Source organism: Myxocyprinus asiaticus, chromosome 40 (assembly GCF_019703515.2).
Source record: "Myxocyprinus asiaticus isolate MX2 ecotype Aquarium Trade chromosome 40, UBuf_Myxa_2, whole genome shotgun sequence".
Lineage (NCBI taxonomy): Eukaryota > Metazoa > Chordata > Actinopteri > Cypriniformes > Catostomidae > Myxocyprinus > Myxocyprinus asiaticus.
This window is the reverse complement of record NC_059383.1, coordinates 7,261,802-7,279,224: the sequence shown is the minus strand read 5'-3', so window position 1 is coordinate 7,279,224 and position 17,423 is coordinate 7,261,802. Positions and strand designations below refer to the sequence as shown.

At 38.7% G+C, this 17,423-nt stretch overlaps 1 protein-coding gene across 2 annotated transcripts in view; it reads left to right on the top strand.

Annotated features, from left to right (window-relative positions):
* The first annotated feature begins 2,033 nt into the window (after nucleotides 1-2,033).
* The window catches only part of LOC127430423 (serine/threonine-protein kinase 26-like), a 36,767-nt gene continuing 21,377 nt past the window's right edge, over nucleotides 2,034-17,423 (top strand). For both annotated transcript variants that reach the window (XM_051680180.1, XM_051680179.1), the window contains exons 1-2: nucleotides 2,034-2,444; nucleotides 15,934-16,164. In XM_051680180.1, coding sequence (XP_051536140.1) covers nucleotides 2,403-2,444; nucleotides 15,934-16,164 — 273 coding nt within the window. In that variant the 5' untranslated portion in view covers nucleotides 2,034-2,402. The remainder of the gene's footprint in view (nucleotides 2,445-15,933; nucleotides 16,165-17,423) is intronic.

The window sequence follows — 17,423 nt, the reverse complement described above, 5'->3', positions numbered from 1 at the left end:
TCCAGCCGGGCGCCTTCCAGTAGCCCAAACAGGGCATTAAGTATTTGGGAATTTTATTCCCAGCAAATTTGTCTGATTTAGTTAGAATTAATTTTGATCCCTTAATAAAAAGGTTTTCGAGCGATGTGGGCAGGTGGGCTTCATTACACTTATCAATGATTGGGAAGGTTAATGTTATTAAAATGAATTGTATTCCAAATTTCAACTACCTGCTACAGTCTCTCCCTGTAGATGTCCCCCTCTCTTATTTCAAACAATTTGACAGCATAGTGAAGTCCTTCATTTGGAATGGTAAACGTCCCAGATTGCATTTTAATGAATTACATAGGCCGATTGACAAAGGATGGCTATGCCTACCCAAGATTTTGTTTATATTATTATGCATTCGGTCTCAGACATTTGGCTCATTGGTCGCTTCCACCTGAGAGAGCCCCTCCCTGGTTTCTTATTGAACAAGAAGTTCTTGCCCCTTTTTTTGTCATGGCAAAGCCTTTCGATCAAACTAACCGGAGAAGTTAAGTCACACCCCGTTATTTCGCATTTGCACATGGTTTGGACAAAAGTGTCCAGAGTGTTTAATTCAGACATTTATTTAAATGTTGCCTCAAGCATATGGCTGAACCCTAAATTACATATTAATAAGTCCCCTTTCTGTTGGTCAGAGTGGATTGGGAGGGGGGTTACTACACTTGGTGACCAATATGAGAGTGGAGTGTTGAGATCTTTTGATAATTTGGTTAAACATTTTAAGATTCCTAGATCCCAGTTCTTTAGGTTTTTACAGCTGCGCCACCTGCTCTGTACTGTTTTTGGGAGTGGTATACACCCCCCTAAAGCAGCAGATACTTTGGAAATGGTGATTAATGCTTATGTTATGTTATATTAATGCTGTGTATTACTCCCTGTTAATTCAGAGTGTGGGGGATGGAGCTTCATCTTCTCTCAAGAGATTATGGGAGAAAGATTTAAACTTGGTATTGGAGGAGGGAGAGTGGGCTAGGATCCTATAAAGCATCAGGTCTGCATCTAGAGATGCAAGGATCCGTCTGATGCAATTTAAGATTTTGCATCGGTTCTACTGAACCCCCTCAAGATTGTATAGACTTGGTCTTAAAGACTCACCCACCTGCTGGCGATGCCAGTCAGAAGACGGGAACACAACCCATGTTTTTTGGGGTTGTATTAAGATTCAGGAATTTTGGTTAAGGATCCAGCATTTTGTGTGTGACGTACTGGACACTCAGTTTTCATTTTGCCCCAGACTCTGTATTTTGGGTGATGGAGGGGTGCTGAATATAGGAGATAAATATATGAAAAGCTGGGTCCTAACCAGCTTGATGATTGGCAGACAGCTAATCCTTAGGGGTTGGAAGTCAGCTGATGCACCCTCATTTCATTTCGTGAGTGGTTATAAGTTGATTCCTAATGCATAATTTTCTGTATTCAATACACTTAATATAATTTAATATAGGTCAGGCTTAAAATGCAAAGCTTAGTTTTATACAATATGTAATAGTGTATGTCCCTCTATCCACCAAGGGGTCCTTAGCCTGAAAAAGAACAAGAAAAAAAAAAAAAAAAAAAAAAAACGCATCACAAAATACAAGAATTTATTGAAGTTAGTTAGTTTAGATAAGTTTGGATCAAACCTCTCTCTCTCTCAATTGTTTGCACCGCCATTATTTATTTATTTGAAGAGAAGCTAGGCTATATGAACAGCGACATTACAAAAATAGAAAAGTAATAAATAAATAATAATAAAAAAATAGCACTATTATTTTTGTTTAATAAAGAAATATGAGAGGTCAGTCTTGTAATTAATAAAAGTTGGGGAGAGCAGATCGGGAATCGGCACTTTTACTCATATGTATAAAAATATTTAATATAAAATGAAGAAAGTGACAACCTATTCCAATAATTAATGTGTAATGAAATCTTTCTTACGGTAGCAGCAGCACTAGTGACGCAATGTGCTCGCGGTCTGAGCGCGGCGCGCGACTCCACCCAACGGCGCGAGCGAGCTGAAGCACAAAACAACTCGACGAGCGCAGCGCGAGTCAGTCATGGCGTCCGACAGAATCTGCTGAAGAACAAACTGCTCGCAAAACTTTCGCCAAAAGCATGTAACGAGCTCTCGACGAGCGCTTTAACCGCCTGGAACTGACAGAAGTAGCGAAAAAGTCGACTTTACGAGCGAGTCATGATCGTTGAGTGTCGAGTGTGAGTTTAAAGCTAACAGAGCGCAGCTAGCACCAGAGTTTGGCGTCGCGAGCACTTTCACCGACAGTGGAAACAGTGTAAAGATTGTAATATAGAGGCTTTTAACACGGAGTGGTGAGAGGAGAGGCTCTTTAAGCGTCTTTCCGAGAGTTTGTTCGCTGTGTTTGTGAGAGCGAGTGGAGATGGCTCAGTCGCCGGTTGCTGTTCAAGTTCCTGGAATGCAGGTGAGTTTGTGTGGAAAGGTAACGCCAGGCCATCATCATCATCATCATCATTATTGTTATCTAACACAATACACTTATATCACACATTAGTACGCACATTAGAGTCATTCAGTAATCCAATTTCACTTTGTGTTAACACTTACACACAGGTACCATGTTTTTTTTTTTTTTTTTTTTTTTTTTTTTTTGGACTTGTACAATGGTTTTGACCATGATAGTACCATGGTATCCTGTTAAGGACCGTGGAGTACTATGTACATGTCATGTTCATGGTACATAAATGTGGTAATCGTTTAGTACCATGGAATGATGACGTCACTGTACCATGGCACCGCCACAGAATAGTTTTAATTCATTCAATTAGATTTCAATAGTTCATGTTCATATGAACTATACGTTTTAATTAGGATGTACATTTTAGTGTGTTGAGGACGTCTATTAATATGTGATTAAAAGTCCTTTTTGAGTTGATTTGTAGTCTGGATCAGTCTATATTTGGGTGTCACTGTGCACCTGGTCTAATGTTTGAGCAGGTATTTGTCTATGAGGCGGCACCTGCTCCCTAAAGGTGCGCCAGCATTCACTCCCATTCCCTTCCCTCTTTATTAAACATAATGAGTCTGCCTTTTACTGCTCATGATCTAGGACAGTGATGTAACCCATCTCTCCACTGAGCCTTTCTGACAGCAAAAAATAGCCTCAGTTGCAGCACAGGAAGTGTGACTGTGGTTCCGTGTTGTTGTTGCCACTGTCACAATTTCACTTTGGGGTAGGTACTTGGATAAATAAGCAAAAAAAAAACATAAGTTTGGGCAATAGCACATTAGGGTTCTGCCTATGTTTCTTTTTTGATAGCAGACGGAGGTTCGAAATATCACCGATCCAGCCGAAACTGTGGTCCTTCTTGGAATTACACACTTTGTCCTCTCTGCTATGACAACTAAGCGGAAAACTACATTGCTGGCTGTATTGTTAATCATTACGTGCAGCAGATGTCCCAGTGGTTGGCCATTTCACTCATTTATGCATCATTTGTGACAGGCCTTTCTAATGTTTATTTTGTGGAGTTCCAATTCCAAACTCTTCCTTTAAATGGGCCATACAATTTGTCCATTCATAGATGGGAAGTTTAGCAGCTCCTGAAGTATGAAAGGAGTGTCTTTCTGAAGCGGAGCCTCTTGGTGTGGCCCGCAAGGAGGCATTTCATGCACTAGTTTCTCGTGGTTAGCACCTGAGTCAGCTAGTCAGGTACAGGGGATGTTGATATGGCTCTGCTGTGGCGTAATGTGACGTAAATGTGACGTTATCCCAAACATGTTTCTGCATTTCTGCAGCTCCTTAGGGGTATGCTTTGTTCTCTTTTCATGGGCCTGAATAAAATAAATAATCGAGATTACAATTACAGCTGCCGCAATTAAATAATCGTGAGGTGCCAATTACAGAATTCCATATAGGTCTTCTCTGATTGCATTTATTTATTAGCAGCTACAGCGGTTTACCATTGTCAAGGATGGGAATCGTAAGGAATTTAACAATTCCAAATCCTTTAAGTCCATTTTCTGCTGGTCAGAGTGGATTGTGAGGGAGGTTAATATGCTCGGTGACCTATATGAGAATGGAGTGTTGAGATCCCTTGAAAATTTGGTATAGCATTTTGGGATTCCCAGGTCTCAATTCTTTAGGTATTTACAGCTGCGCCACCTGCTCTGTACTATTTTTGGGGGTAACATACACCCACCTAAAGTGGCAGATACTCTGGAATTGGTGATTACTGCTTTTGGAAAAGGTCATGAGGGATCAGTGTATTACTCCCTGCTAATTCTGAGTCTGGGGGACAGAGCTTCAACTTCTCTCAAGAGATTATAGGAGAAAGATTTAAACTTGGTATTGGAGGAGGGAGTGTGGGCTAGGATTCTAAAAAACATCAAGTCTACATCTAGAGATGCAAGGGTGGGCCTTATGCAATTTAAGGTTTTACATTGATTCTATTGGACCCCCTCTAAATTGTATAGGTTTGGTCTTAAAGGCACACCCACCTCCTGGTGATGCCAATCAGAAGATGGGGACACAACCCATGTTTTTTGGTGGTGTGTTACGATCCAAGATTTTTGTTGAAGGTTCAGAGCTTTATGTGTGATGTATTGGACACTCAGATTTCATTTTTTCCCCACACTCTTTTTTTTTTTTTTTTTTTAGGCGATGGGGCTGTCATTAATATAGGGGATATATACATAAAAACTTGGGTCCTAGCCAGTGTTATGATTATGACAGACAGATCATTCTTAGGGGATGGAGGTCGGCTGGAGCGCCCTCATTTCAGGAGTGGTTCACAGAGATGGGCAGGGTGGCAGCATTTGAAGAAATGTCAGATAGAAGGCTAGGCAACCTGGGGGTGTTTAATAGGAAGTGGGGCAGCTATTTGACTTTTTTGGAAGACTCTCGAGGAGGGGCAGTGGAGAGGGATTTATAGTTTTAAAGGTGTGTGATTTATTATTTTATATATATTTAATTTTTTTTTTTTTTTTTGTGTGTGTGTGTATAGATTTGACCACAGGGTTGTTTGTTGGGGGTCAGGTTGGGGATTGGGAGGGAGAAAGGGAATAATGGGGGTTAAAAGTTGATTCTGTACATACAGGTGCATCTCAATAAATTAGAATGTCGTGGAAAAGTTCATTTATTTCAGTAATTCAACTCAAATTGTGAAACTCGTGTATTAAATAAATTCAATGCAGACAGACTGAAGTAGTTTAAGTCTTTGGTTCTTTTAATTGTGATGATTTTGGCTCACATTTAACAAAAACCCACCAATTCACTATCTCAAAAAATTAGAATATGGTGACATGCCAATCAGCTAATCAACTCAAAACACCTGCAAAGGTTTCCTGAGCCTTCAAAATGGTCTCTCAGTTTGGTTCACTAGGCTACACAATCATGGGGAAGACTGCTGATCTGACAGTTGTCCAGAAGACAATCATTGACACCCTTCACAAGGAGGGTAAGCCACAAACATTCATTGCCAATTGGCTGTTCACAGAGTGCTGTATCCAAGCATGTTAACAGAAAGTTGAGTGGAAGGAAAAAGTGTGGAAGAAAAAGATGCACAACCAACCGAGAGAACCGCAGCCTTACGATTGTCAAGCAAAATCAATTCAAGAATTTGGGTGAACTTCACAAGGAATGGACTGAGGCTGGGGTCAAGGCATCAAGAGCCACCACACACAGACGTGTCAAGGAATTTGGCTACAGTTGTCGTATTCCTCTTGTTAAGCCACTCCTGAACCACAGACAACGTCAGAGGCGTCTTACCTGGGCTAAGGAGAAGAAGAACTGGACTGCTGCCCAGTGTTCCAAAGTCCTCTTTTCAGATGAGAGCAAGTTTTGTATTTCATTTGGAAACCAAGGTCCTAGAGTCTGGAGGAAGGGTGGAGAAGCTCATAGCCCAAGTTGCTTGAAGTCCAGTGTTAAGTTTCTACAGTCTGTGATGATTTGGGGTGCAGTGTCATCTGCTGGTGTTGGTCCATTGTGTTTTTTGAAAACCAAAGTGACTGCACCCGTTTACCAAGAACTTCTGGAGCACTTCATGCTTCCTTCTGCTGACCAGCTTTTTAAAGATGCTGATTTCATTTTCCAGCAGGATTTGGCACCTGCCCACACTGCCAAAAGCACCAAAAGTTGGTTAAATGACCATAGTGTTGGTGTGATTGACTGGCCAGCAAACTCACCAGACCTGAACCCCATAGAGAATCTATGGGGTATTGTCAAGAGGAAAATGAGAAACAAGAGACCAAAAAATGCAGATGAGCTGAAGGCAACTGTCAAAGAAACCTGGGCTTCCATACCACCTCAGCAGTGCCACAAACTGATCACCTCCATGCCACGCCAAACTGAGGCAGTAATTAAAGCAAAAGGAGCCCCTACCAAGTATTGAGTACATATACAGTAAATGAACATACTTTCCAGAAGGCCAACAATTCACTAAAAATGTTTTTTTTATTGGTCTTATGATGTATTCTAATTTTTTGAGATAGTGAATTGGTGGGTTTTTGTTAAATGTGAGCCAAAATCATCACAATTAAAAGAACCAAAGACTTAAACTACTTCAGTCTGTGTGCATTGAATTTATTTAATACACGAGTTTCACAATTTGAGTTGAATTACTGAAATAAATGAACTTTTCCACGACATTCTAATTTATTGAGATGCACCTGTATATGTTTTGTTTTTCTGTTTCATTTGTTGGAATCAATAAAATGTTAATCGAAAAAAAAAAAAAAATACAATTCCAAATCCTTAACGGTTCCATTAGCTGTTCTTACTTTTAAGGAAGATTTTTTTGGAAAAAAGAAGTGCAATTTTTATTGCATTTACGGTACTGCCCTCAGCAGTCTGTTGCCAAATGATGAGATAATTTCAGATTTTAACAGAACAGATATAACAAATCAGAAATAAACTATACAATTTGCAAAAGGCGTGTTTACACTATTTTTTAATTATTTTTCAAAGGCTTTTTAGAGGCATAAATGCAATCCAATAATTGGTCCTACACTAGCAATACATTAAATAAAAAATCTAAAATGAAAAAATAATTATTTCATTAATTTTATTTGATTAAAATTCCACTCATTCCACTTGTAATGTGTAGGCTTATCTGTAATTACACATTGTCAAATGAATGCACTGCCTAATTTAATTCACAATACAGAACATGGTAAAAGTACTTTATTTCGAGCTTCAAATGACAGAAGTCAAAATTTACAGGTCTGTGAGATTACTTCAGTAACAGCTCTGACTGAAGTGTTTTCTTTTTTCATTCACTAAAAAGAACCAGCTCATAAGAGTCATTTGTTCATGGACCGCATTGCACTGTTCGCTGTATTTTTAGTGCCGTAGATTCAAAAGAACCAGCTCATAAGAATCATTAGTTCAGAATCAGACTACACTGAACTTGCTGTATGTTTAGCGCTGTAGATTCAAAAGAACCAGAATTATTCGTTCAGGAATCGGACTACACTGGTCATGCTGTATGTTTAGTGCTGTAGATTTAAAAGAACTGGCTCAAGAATCATTAGTTCAGAATCAGACTACACTGAACATGCTGTATGTTTAGTGTGCTGTAGATTTAAAAGAACCGGCTCAAGAATCATTAGTTCAGAATCAGACTACACTGAACTTGCTTTATGTTTAGTGCTGTAGATTTAAAAGAACCGGCTCATAAGAATTATTTGTTCAGGAATCGGACTACACTGAACATGCTTTATGTTTAGCGCTGTAGATTCAAACGAACTGGCTCATTGGAATCATTCGCTTAGGAATTGGACTACACTGAACACGCTGTACTTTTCACACTTCACGCTGTAGATTCAAAAGAACTGGCTCATAAGAGACTTACATTAAGTAATCGGACTACAACGGACACGCTGTGTGTTTTGTGTGAATTGTCGATGCAGGAAACACTGTCAGTATTTTAATACAGTGTTCCACCCACATTGGTGGAAAAATACACATTCAAGAACTGTTGCTGGAACCAAAAGTCACATCATGCGGTTCCGGTATTTAAAAAAAAAAAAAAATGGAACCGGTTCTGAATAAGAACCTGTTCTCAGTTCCCAACTCCAATCTTTGTAAACAATCACAGGCATGTCCATTGCTCACTCTGTATAAGTTATTAAAATTCTGAATAATAAGTTTTGTTTTACATGCTGCTTGACAGCCACTGTGAAGTTGAGTGTTCAGGCACTTGATTTACTGATGTATAAACAACAATAAAATAATTCAGGAACACCGTTTCAGCTTGTTTTGGATGTGTAGCCTACATAAAGAATTTGTCATGCATATGCCCCACACAAAAGATGTATTTTATTTTTTATTTTTTTTATTTTTCCCCTTTTTCTCCCAATTTGGAATGCCCAATTCCCAGTGCGCTTTTAAGTCCTCGTGGTCGAGTAGTGATTCGCCTCAGTCCAGGTGGTGGAGGACGAATCCCAGTTGCCTCCCCGTCTGAGACCGTCAACCCACACATCTTATCACGTGGCTTGTTGAGCGCATTGCCACGGAGACATAGCGTGTGTGGAGGCTTCACGCCATCCACCGCAGCAACCACGCTCAACTCACCACGCGCCCCACCGAGAACTAACCACATTATAGCAACCATGAGGAGGTTACCCCATGTGACTCTACCCTCCCTAGCAACCGGGCCAATTTGGTTGCTTAGGAGACCTGGCTGGAGTCACTCTGCACGCCCTGGGATTCGAACTAGCGAGCTAGTGAACTCCAGGGGTGGTAGCAAAATAAATATTTTTTAATGAAAATTCAATAAATAGAAATGAATTACACTGTCAAGGGAAATATTTGACACTTACGAAATAGGAAAATGCATTTTCAGTGGAGGAAATGCACCCAGCTGATTAATCTTGTGGTGTTACTTGCACGTCTCCCTTGTGATCTTGTTAACAAACAGATAGCCTAGTCATTATTGCATGCAGTCTGTGCACAGCATTTTATCAAAATGAGACAGACCCACATGCAGGCAATGAGGCAGTATATAGCTTGTCATAGCTACTCCACCAATCTGACTAAAGCACATTGGAGATGCCCAAAGTCCAGTTACACTCTCTCTGTTTAAAAGTCGCAAAGTGTGTCCCTGACTTGAATTAAACTGTCATGTCTATAGGCCTACAATGTTCATTAGTAAACTGTCCACCCAACCCTGTTGTCTAGGTAACAGCAGTGCAGCAGGTGGCTGTTAGCGGCAGAGCTGACTAGTTGCTCTGTGCCAAGGGGTGGAGACTAGGGTTGGGCAAAAATCATAACAATGACATCACAGCCATAACAGGCATAACCAACCACAAAGCTCTTTTTCTAGCTTGTTTTTACAACTTCACAATTGACTTTTTTTTTTTTTATGTTAGTGAATATGCCCTTTGTAAAGTTAACAGCTGTTCTTAGCATCCGTGTGCAATGTAATATACTTTAATTGTCCTGGTACAGTAGGAGTAAATTGGGTAACCCCCCACCCTAGTCTAAAGATCTTATTGCTGTCAATTGCTTTATCTTCAACAGTTTTCATTAGACATAATGCCTATTTTCACATATGTGAAAGCTTAAAATTTCCCAAGAGCTCCAAACAAAAACTGCATTTTTATTCATCTTTACGTTAAAAGGATAGTTCACCCAAAAATGAAAATTCTTTCATTATATACTCACCCTCATGTCATTCCAAACCCTAGTTTAGGAATTGTTGTTTTTTTTTTAATTATTATGTTCATTGTTTCATTTATTACAGAACTAGAATGATACAGGCTAATCCGAGCAACTGCACACATTTTTTTTTTTTAGTGTAGTGAAACCCATTATTTATAGTAGTCTCTGCAAACTTTGAGACATGCTTTGTAAAATCAATAGCCAGATGTGATACATTTTGTGTTGGTAGTCCAAGTTTTCTAACTTTAATCTTGCACAATTAGGGATGTCAGAAGTATGTTACTAAACTTAAAAACATCTAATGACACCAGTCTTTCAAATACACCTCAAAATTAGTTTTAAATTGCCATCTTTAGAAGGTATTGATGTAGTCTGTTTTTTCTAATGTCGATTAAGTCAGTGTAAACAGGTGGAAAAAATTGTATCTGTGCATTAGGCCTTGCATTGTAAATTAACCTTATTGACCTGCTATTATTATATCTATTATGTATCTATTATGTCGTTAATATAAATCAAACAACAATATTGACTAGGAAAAGAGCAAACCACTCACTGCTCTAAGTTGGAAAACTTCAGCAGCTTTAAGTTTTATATATAATTATCAAATTATTACACTTGGCATAATTTGTGTCTTTGTTCTGTTGTTTTCATTTGTCCTAATGCTCTTAATTTGTTTCTTTTGTTTCTTATACTTACTGTTTACTTGCTCTTATAAGATTATTTAATGTTTACTTTATTCCATGGAAATGTCAGCCATACCACAGAAAAATGTTTAACCCAAGGAACAAAACCCTTTTTAAATTGTTCATTTAGGTCTGTATTTACTGTATAATGATGCTGTATTGGATTTTTTGAGGTAATTGTTTATTCACCTCGCATGATGTGTGCACCATATGTGAAATAACATTTTCAATTTGCTATATTTCATCTCTGCAAAAGAAAGATCGAAGGACTCAATAATAATTGTCTGGAAAGACAAGGAATTGTCTGAGAAAAATATAGGCTACGCTCACTTTTTCATAACAGCACTTCTTATTGAAATTAATATGAGCCATATACAGTGCATTCAGAAAGTATTCAGACCCCTTCATTTTTTTTCCACATTTTGTTATATTGCAGCCTTATACTAAAATGCTTTAAATTAAAAAAAAATTCACATCAATCTACACTCCATACCCCAAAATGACAAAGCAAAAGCCAGATTTTTGATAACTTTGCAAATTTATTAAAAAGAAAAAACTGAAATATCACATTGACATAAGTATTCAGACTCTTAACTCAGTACTTAGTTGAAGCACCTTTGGCAGCGATTACAGCCTCAGGTATTTTTGGGTATGATGCGACAAGCTTTGCACACCAGGATTTGGGGATTTTCTGCCATTCTTCTCTGCAGATCATCTGTCAGGTTGGATGGGGACCATCGGTGGACAGCCATTTTCAGGTCTCTCCAGTGATGTTCGATTGGGTTCATGTCTGGGCACTGGCTGGGCCACTCAAAGACATTCACAAAGTTGTCCCTAAGCCACTTTTGTGTTGTCTTGGCTGTGTGCTTATGGTCATTGTCATGTTGGAAGGTGAACCTTCGGCTCAGTCTGAGGTCCTGAGCGCTCTGGACCAGGTTTTCATTAAGGATATCTCTGCCGCTGAAAAACACCCCCACAGCATGATGCTACCAACACCACGCTTCACCGTTGGGATGGTACTGTGCAGGTGATGAGTGGTGCCTTGTTTCCTCCAGACATTAAGCTTGGGATTGAGGCCAAACAGTTCAAACTTAGTTTCATCAGACCAGAGAATCTTGTTTCTCACAGTCTGAGAGTCCTTTAGATGCTTTTCTTTAGATGTGTCTTGCACTGAGGGGAGGCTTCTGTCTTGCCACTCTGCCATAAAGCCCAGATCAGTGGAGTGCTGCTGTGATGGTTGTCCTTCTGCAAGTTTCTCCCATCTCCACACATGATCTCTGGAGCTCAACCAGTGACCATCGGGTTCTTGGTACCTCTCTTACCAAGGCCCTTTTCCTCCGATTGCTCAGTCCTTGTTCCAAACTTCCATTTAAGAATTATGGAGGCCACTGTGCTCTTGGGAACCTTCAATGCAGCCAAACTTTATTTGTAGCCTTCCCCAGATCTGTGCCCCAACAGAATCCTGTCTTTGAGCTCTGCAGGCAGTTCCTTTGATCTCATGGCTTGGTTTTTGCTCTTATATGCATTTTCAGCTGTGAGACCTCATATAGACAGGTGTGTGCCTTTCCAAATCATGTCCAATCAATTGAATTTGCCACAGGTGGACTCCAATCAAAGTGTAGAAACATCTCAATGATGAGCAAGAGAAATGGGATGCGCCTGAGCTAAATTTCAAGTGTCATATCAAAGTGTCTGATTACTTATGTCAATGTGATATTTCATTTTTTTCTTTTTAATAAAGTAAGTTATCAAATATCTGGTTTTTGCTTTGTGATTATGGAGTATTTAATGTAGATTGATGTGGGAAAAAATTATAATTTAAAGCATTTTAGCACAAGGCTGCAACATAATGAAATGTGAAAAAAATTAAGGGGTTTGAATACTTTCTGAATGCACTGTACATGTGTTGCTGCGTTTCAGTGTTGTCATGTCTGTAATGTTTAAGAGGTAAAGTTTATATTACTCAAACAATATTCACGAAAAAGATTGTTTCAGAAAGTTGAGGCTTTCTGTACAAAGCTAACTTATGTCAATGTTAAGTATTATGAATAAATGCTCTTCCGGACATGACAGTTATGGACGCTTCATATCAAATCATATGGATATTGATGGGAGAATCAAACATCCACCGCTCGTTCTTTTACCATGATAATTTACATCACTGACAATCGACCTTGAATGATGTGTTTCAAGCACAATGCATTTATAGCCAACATTTGGGAAGGGATCATTTTGACAAACTTGAATTTTTTTTATTTGAATTGTAATATAATAAACAGTGATCAATTCATATTGCCACTGCTCAGATTCAGCCTCCCTCTCTTCAATCTGAAGTGGTGAATGGAGACTGTTCTAAAATGCAGCCTTTTGTGGTTTAGTAATCGCACAGGGCCATTTGACGATTTTAATCAGTCGTGCAACCTTAAAGGTTTAATTCACCCAAATATTAAAATTATCCCATCATTTACTCACCCTCATGTCATCCCAGATGTTTATGACTCTTCTGCAGAACACAAACCAAGATTTTTAGAAGAATATTTCAGCAATGTAAAGGCAACATTAAAGTAATCCACACGACACCAGTGGTTTAATGTCATCTGATCAATCCATCTAGCGCTCTGCACATGCGTCAAGCACTAGGAAGTGTAATCAAGCTTGAAATCATGATCGTTCTTTGAGACTGCGATAGCTAAATATGTACAGTTACATTTTGGTCTGTTCTTAACCAAAACTGACCAGATCACTTCAGAAGAAATTGATTAAATTACAGAAGTCGAATGAATTACTTAAATGTTGCCTTTATCTGTTTTTTTTTTTTTTGAGCTTCAAAGGTCTGATCACCATTCACTTGCATTGTATGGACTTACAGAGCTGAAATATTCTTCTAAATATCTTCATTTGTGTTCTATGGAAGAAAGTAAAGGCCTGTTCACACCAAGTCTGTTTTTTCAGTGCGGATGTTCACGCAATATGGCACTACTCACATCTGGTCCGACAAATCATCTGGCGACAGTCCAAAGGTTTTTTTTTTTTTTTTGTAAGGAGAGTGGTCTGATTTTGACCAGTGAGATAAGAGCTTTTTGTAATTTTTTCCAAAGTCGTTGCAGTTGCTCAATCCAGCATGTTGGTGGCTGGGAAACACCATCATTGGACATGCAGCTGGTATCCCCGAAAATTATATACTTAAATAGTTGCAGTTCATGAACGATCAACCCTTATGTTTGTACTGCAAACATAAATCCGGTCGGTTTTTGAAAGTCTTTGTCTTAATTTACATTATTTAATATGTATATTAATATGTATACTGTGCCTGTTATATTCTCATGGCTTTCAAAATAGCAGTGAGGTCTGACAATTTGTTTGCACTGAGCTCGTAGAAAATCCGAGAAAAAGACACTTTACATGCAATATTTTACTGTAGACAAACGGATTGCAGAACCACACTTTTATTTTTATTGACTGGATAATATCACTAAATATAGCTATTTACCTAAAGAAAAGAGTGTGAGCCAGTGTCTTTTATATTATTTGTAATATTTTGCATCATTTTTTATAAAATACCTGTTATTATTATTGAATTTTATCCCCTTTTTCTCCCCAATTTGGAATGCCCAATTCCCACTACTTAGTAGGTCCTCGTGGACGCGTGGTTACTCGTCTCAATCTGGGTGGCGGAGGACAAGTCTCAGTTGCCTCTGCTTCTGAGACGTCAATCTGCGCATCTTATCACGTGGCTCGTTGTGCATGACACCGCGGAGACTCGCAGCATGTGGAGGCTCATGCTACACTCCGTGATCCACGCACAAATTACCACACGCCCCATTGAGAGCGAGAACCACTAATCACGTCCACGAGGAGGTTACCCCATGTGACTCTACCCTCCCTAGCAACCGGGCCAATGTGGTTGCTTAGGAGACCAGGCTGGAGTCACTCATTATGCCCTGGATTTGAACTTGTGTCTCCAGGGGTGGTAGTCAGCGTCAGTACTCGCAGAGATACCCAGGCCCCATACCTGTTATTCTTAACGTACATTAGTCCATGTGTATTTATATCACTGTGCCTTGTGTTGTATTATCCAGGCATTAAACCAGACATTATAAAAAGAGAAGTTGGCTTCAGGTGTCTGTTTGGAATATACTCAGCAAAATACATGTGCAAATATGAAAAATCTCACTTGCATAAAAAACACTGATTATATACTCCTCAAAATGCATCAACACCATGGAAAGAACATAATGAAACAGTTATGCTAAATTAGGTAAATAAATGCTTTAACAGTTCAGTATATTAATCTCTAACAGCTGAAGGTGCAGACAGGAGACTGGCATAAATGTTTGTAGATCAGCAACAGCACCGCCTACTGTACAGGAGTGAAATTGTTTTGCTTCTCAGTTTTTACTGACTCTGTGTGAATACATTTTCTGTCAGAAGTTTGTCTCGCAAAATCGTCACGGATTTGACGTGAACAGGCCTTAAGTCGGGGATGGCATGAGATTGAGTAATTGATAATAGAATTTTCATTTTTGGGTGAACTATCCCTTAAATCCAATGTCTCAGAGGTCAAAGTCTGCAGATTTCAAAGCTTTTTTGGATTGTTTCCCCTCATACAAGTGCTGCTTTCACAACTGTCACGTTTGAAAAAGTTTGTTCATCATTAATATTCTTAAGTGTGTCAACCCTTCTACATTCTGTGGCTATTATCATTTCTGGATTTTGTAAAGTTTTATAAAGTGTGCTGTCGCACAAAAACAAAGTTCATTTTCCGATCTAAACTGAAAAAAAAAAGACTTTACTGAACATTTTCTGATAACTGGACTAGCTGAAAGGTTTATAATTATACAGAGAAATGGTTCTATATAGTGGAAATAATGAGTACCTTTAATCTGTGAAGGTAAATGTCACATGTTCACTACAAATGTCTTGTCCGTAACACTGGAAGTGCCCACTTGTCATGAATTAGGGATGCAAATTTTGGCAAATTCTTTTAAACTAGTAACTGCCTGTATTAACCAGTTAACCGATAAACCATGAATCAAACAAGTGGCCAAACAGGCATGACAAAGGTCTATACTGGCTGAAACAAAACAGGCTCACATGACAGATGTGCATGTTTAGCAATAGTTAATACATCAACATTTGAATGAACAAAATTTTACTTAGTGAAGTAATTTTTATTTGTATAGCACTTTTTACAACACATCGTTTCAAAGCAGCTTTACAGAAAATCATGCCTTAAAAATTATTTGTCTATAGGCCCCCTTTGAGCATGCCAAAGGAAATTAGTATTGTGTTGCTTTGGTGTCATAATTGCTATTGATAATTGTGAAATCTTTGTGGTATTGGCATCAATTACTGAAAGTTTTGGTATCGTGACAACCCTAGCCACAAATATGTGATTGCTCTGCAAAAATCTACCAGTGATGTATTGGTGAGAGTTCACCCATCACAAGACTGCTGTAATTTTTGTGTTTCAATTTATTTATATCCCATATTGGATTCTTAATTTCTTGATGCCTACATCCAAATCAAGTCAACCAGTTAAGTGTCAGTTACACCAGTTTATCTCAGCTAATCAAGTCAAACTGAGTGAATCCTTTGTATTACAGAACAGTCGAGCAGACCCTGAGGAGCTGTTCACTAAACTTGAGCGCATTGGAAAGGGCTCGTTCGGAGAGGTCTTCAAAGGTATTGACCGCCGCACTCAGAATGTCGTGGCCATCAAGACCATTGACCTAGAGGAAGCAGAGGATGAAATCGAAGACATACAGCAGGAGATCACGGTGCTCAGCCAGTGTGACAGTCCTCATGTCACCAAATACTATGGCTCATACCTAAAGGTACAGACCATTGAACGGCACAAGCTGTTGGCTGATAAAGTGTGGTATATGGAATGTCTCCACAAGGGAGGGTCTATCCAGCCTGGAAAGCCTAATCCTCAATGGGACGCATTCAAATCTTGAGACGTTTTTATTTTATTGCCGAAATTTTACTAGGGCTGTCAATTGATTACATTTTTTAATGAAATTAATTTTGTGATATGCCGATTAATTAATTGGATTGATCACATAGATCATTATTTGCTAAGAAAGTCCCCTCAATAAAGATGATTCATTGTACAATAATTCAATTATACTTGTATAATAAATGTAATAATGCAGATAATCCAAATTAAGGCTGCAAAGGCTAATCAATAAAATACATTATTATTGATAATTGAAGTCATTGACAACTAATTTCATTATCGAGTAGTTGTATAAATGCGGTGAGCACAAACTCAATCAGTGACGTCACTTAACAACCCATTGAAGAATGTGTTGCATGATGAAACTCGTTTGAAAAACAATGGAGACAAGTTGAAGCTGAAAAAACACGACCTAAGTTGTCCAGCGCACGAGAGCACGTTATAAACACTTCAAAGAAGATCATAATCATACAGTTTAATGTGGACCAGTTGCTGCATCAGGTCTGTTGACAGAGGGCTTGTGCTGTTTGAAGCACTTAGGAGTTGTTTCTCTCCAGCACATAACTTACATTTTTCCGCTATTTTCAATGTTTTATAATGCATACATGTTATGAATTCAAAATCATGCGCATTTTTTCCACGTATTTCGCAAAACTGTTTTTATTACATGCGATTCTCTGTTAAACCACTGTAGGGCTGAAACGATTCGTCTACGTTATCGACAGCATCAACAAAAAATTGTCAATAAAAATTTTCATTGTCGAATAGTCGTTTGATTTCATTTAACGTAACATGAGATACTATGAAACTCTAATGATTGCACACAAGAGCAGCACTGCAGCTCGCGCCTGACTGAGGAGAGGAAGAATTACACAACTCACAGTCCAGATGCACTCTAAACTTTCACAGCTTCATGTGATGTAGATCGAAAAGTATGAGGGAATTATACAAAAATACCAAATAAGAAGCACACTTGTTGTGGAATAAGCAGAGCCAGAGCTCTTTAAAGGAAACACCCCAGCGATACATCTTTAATGCAGTTATATTTAATGTGTTATAGCTTTATTAAAGTTCAAATAATAAGGAAGCAGGTCATGTAAATAACTACAAACTTCAAAACTGGTATTTCTCTGT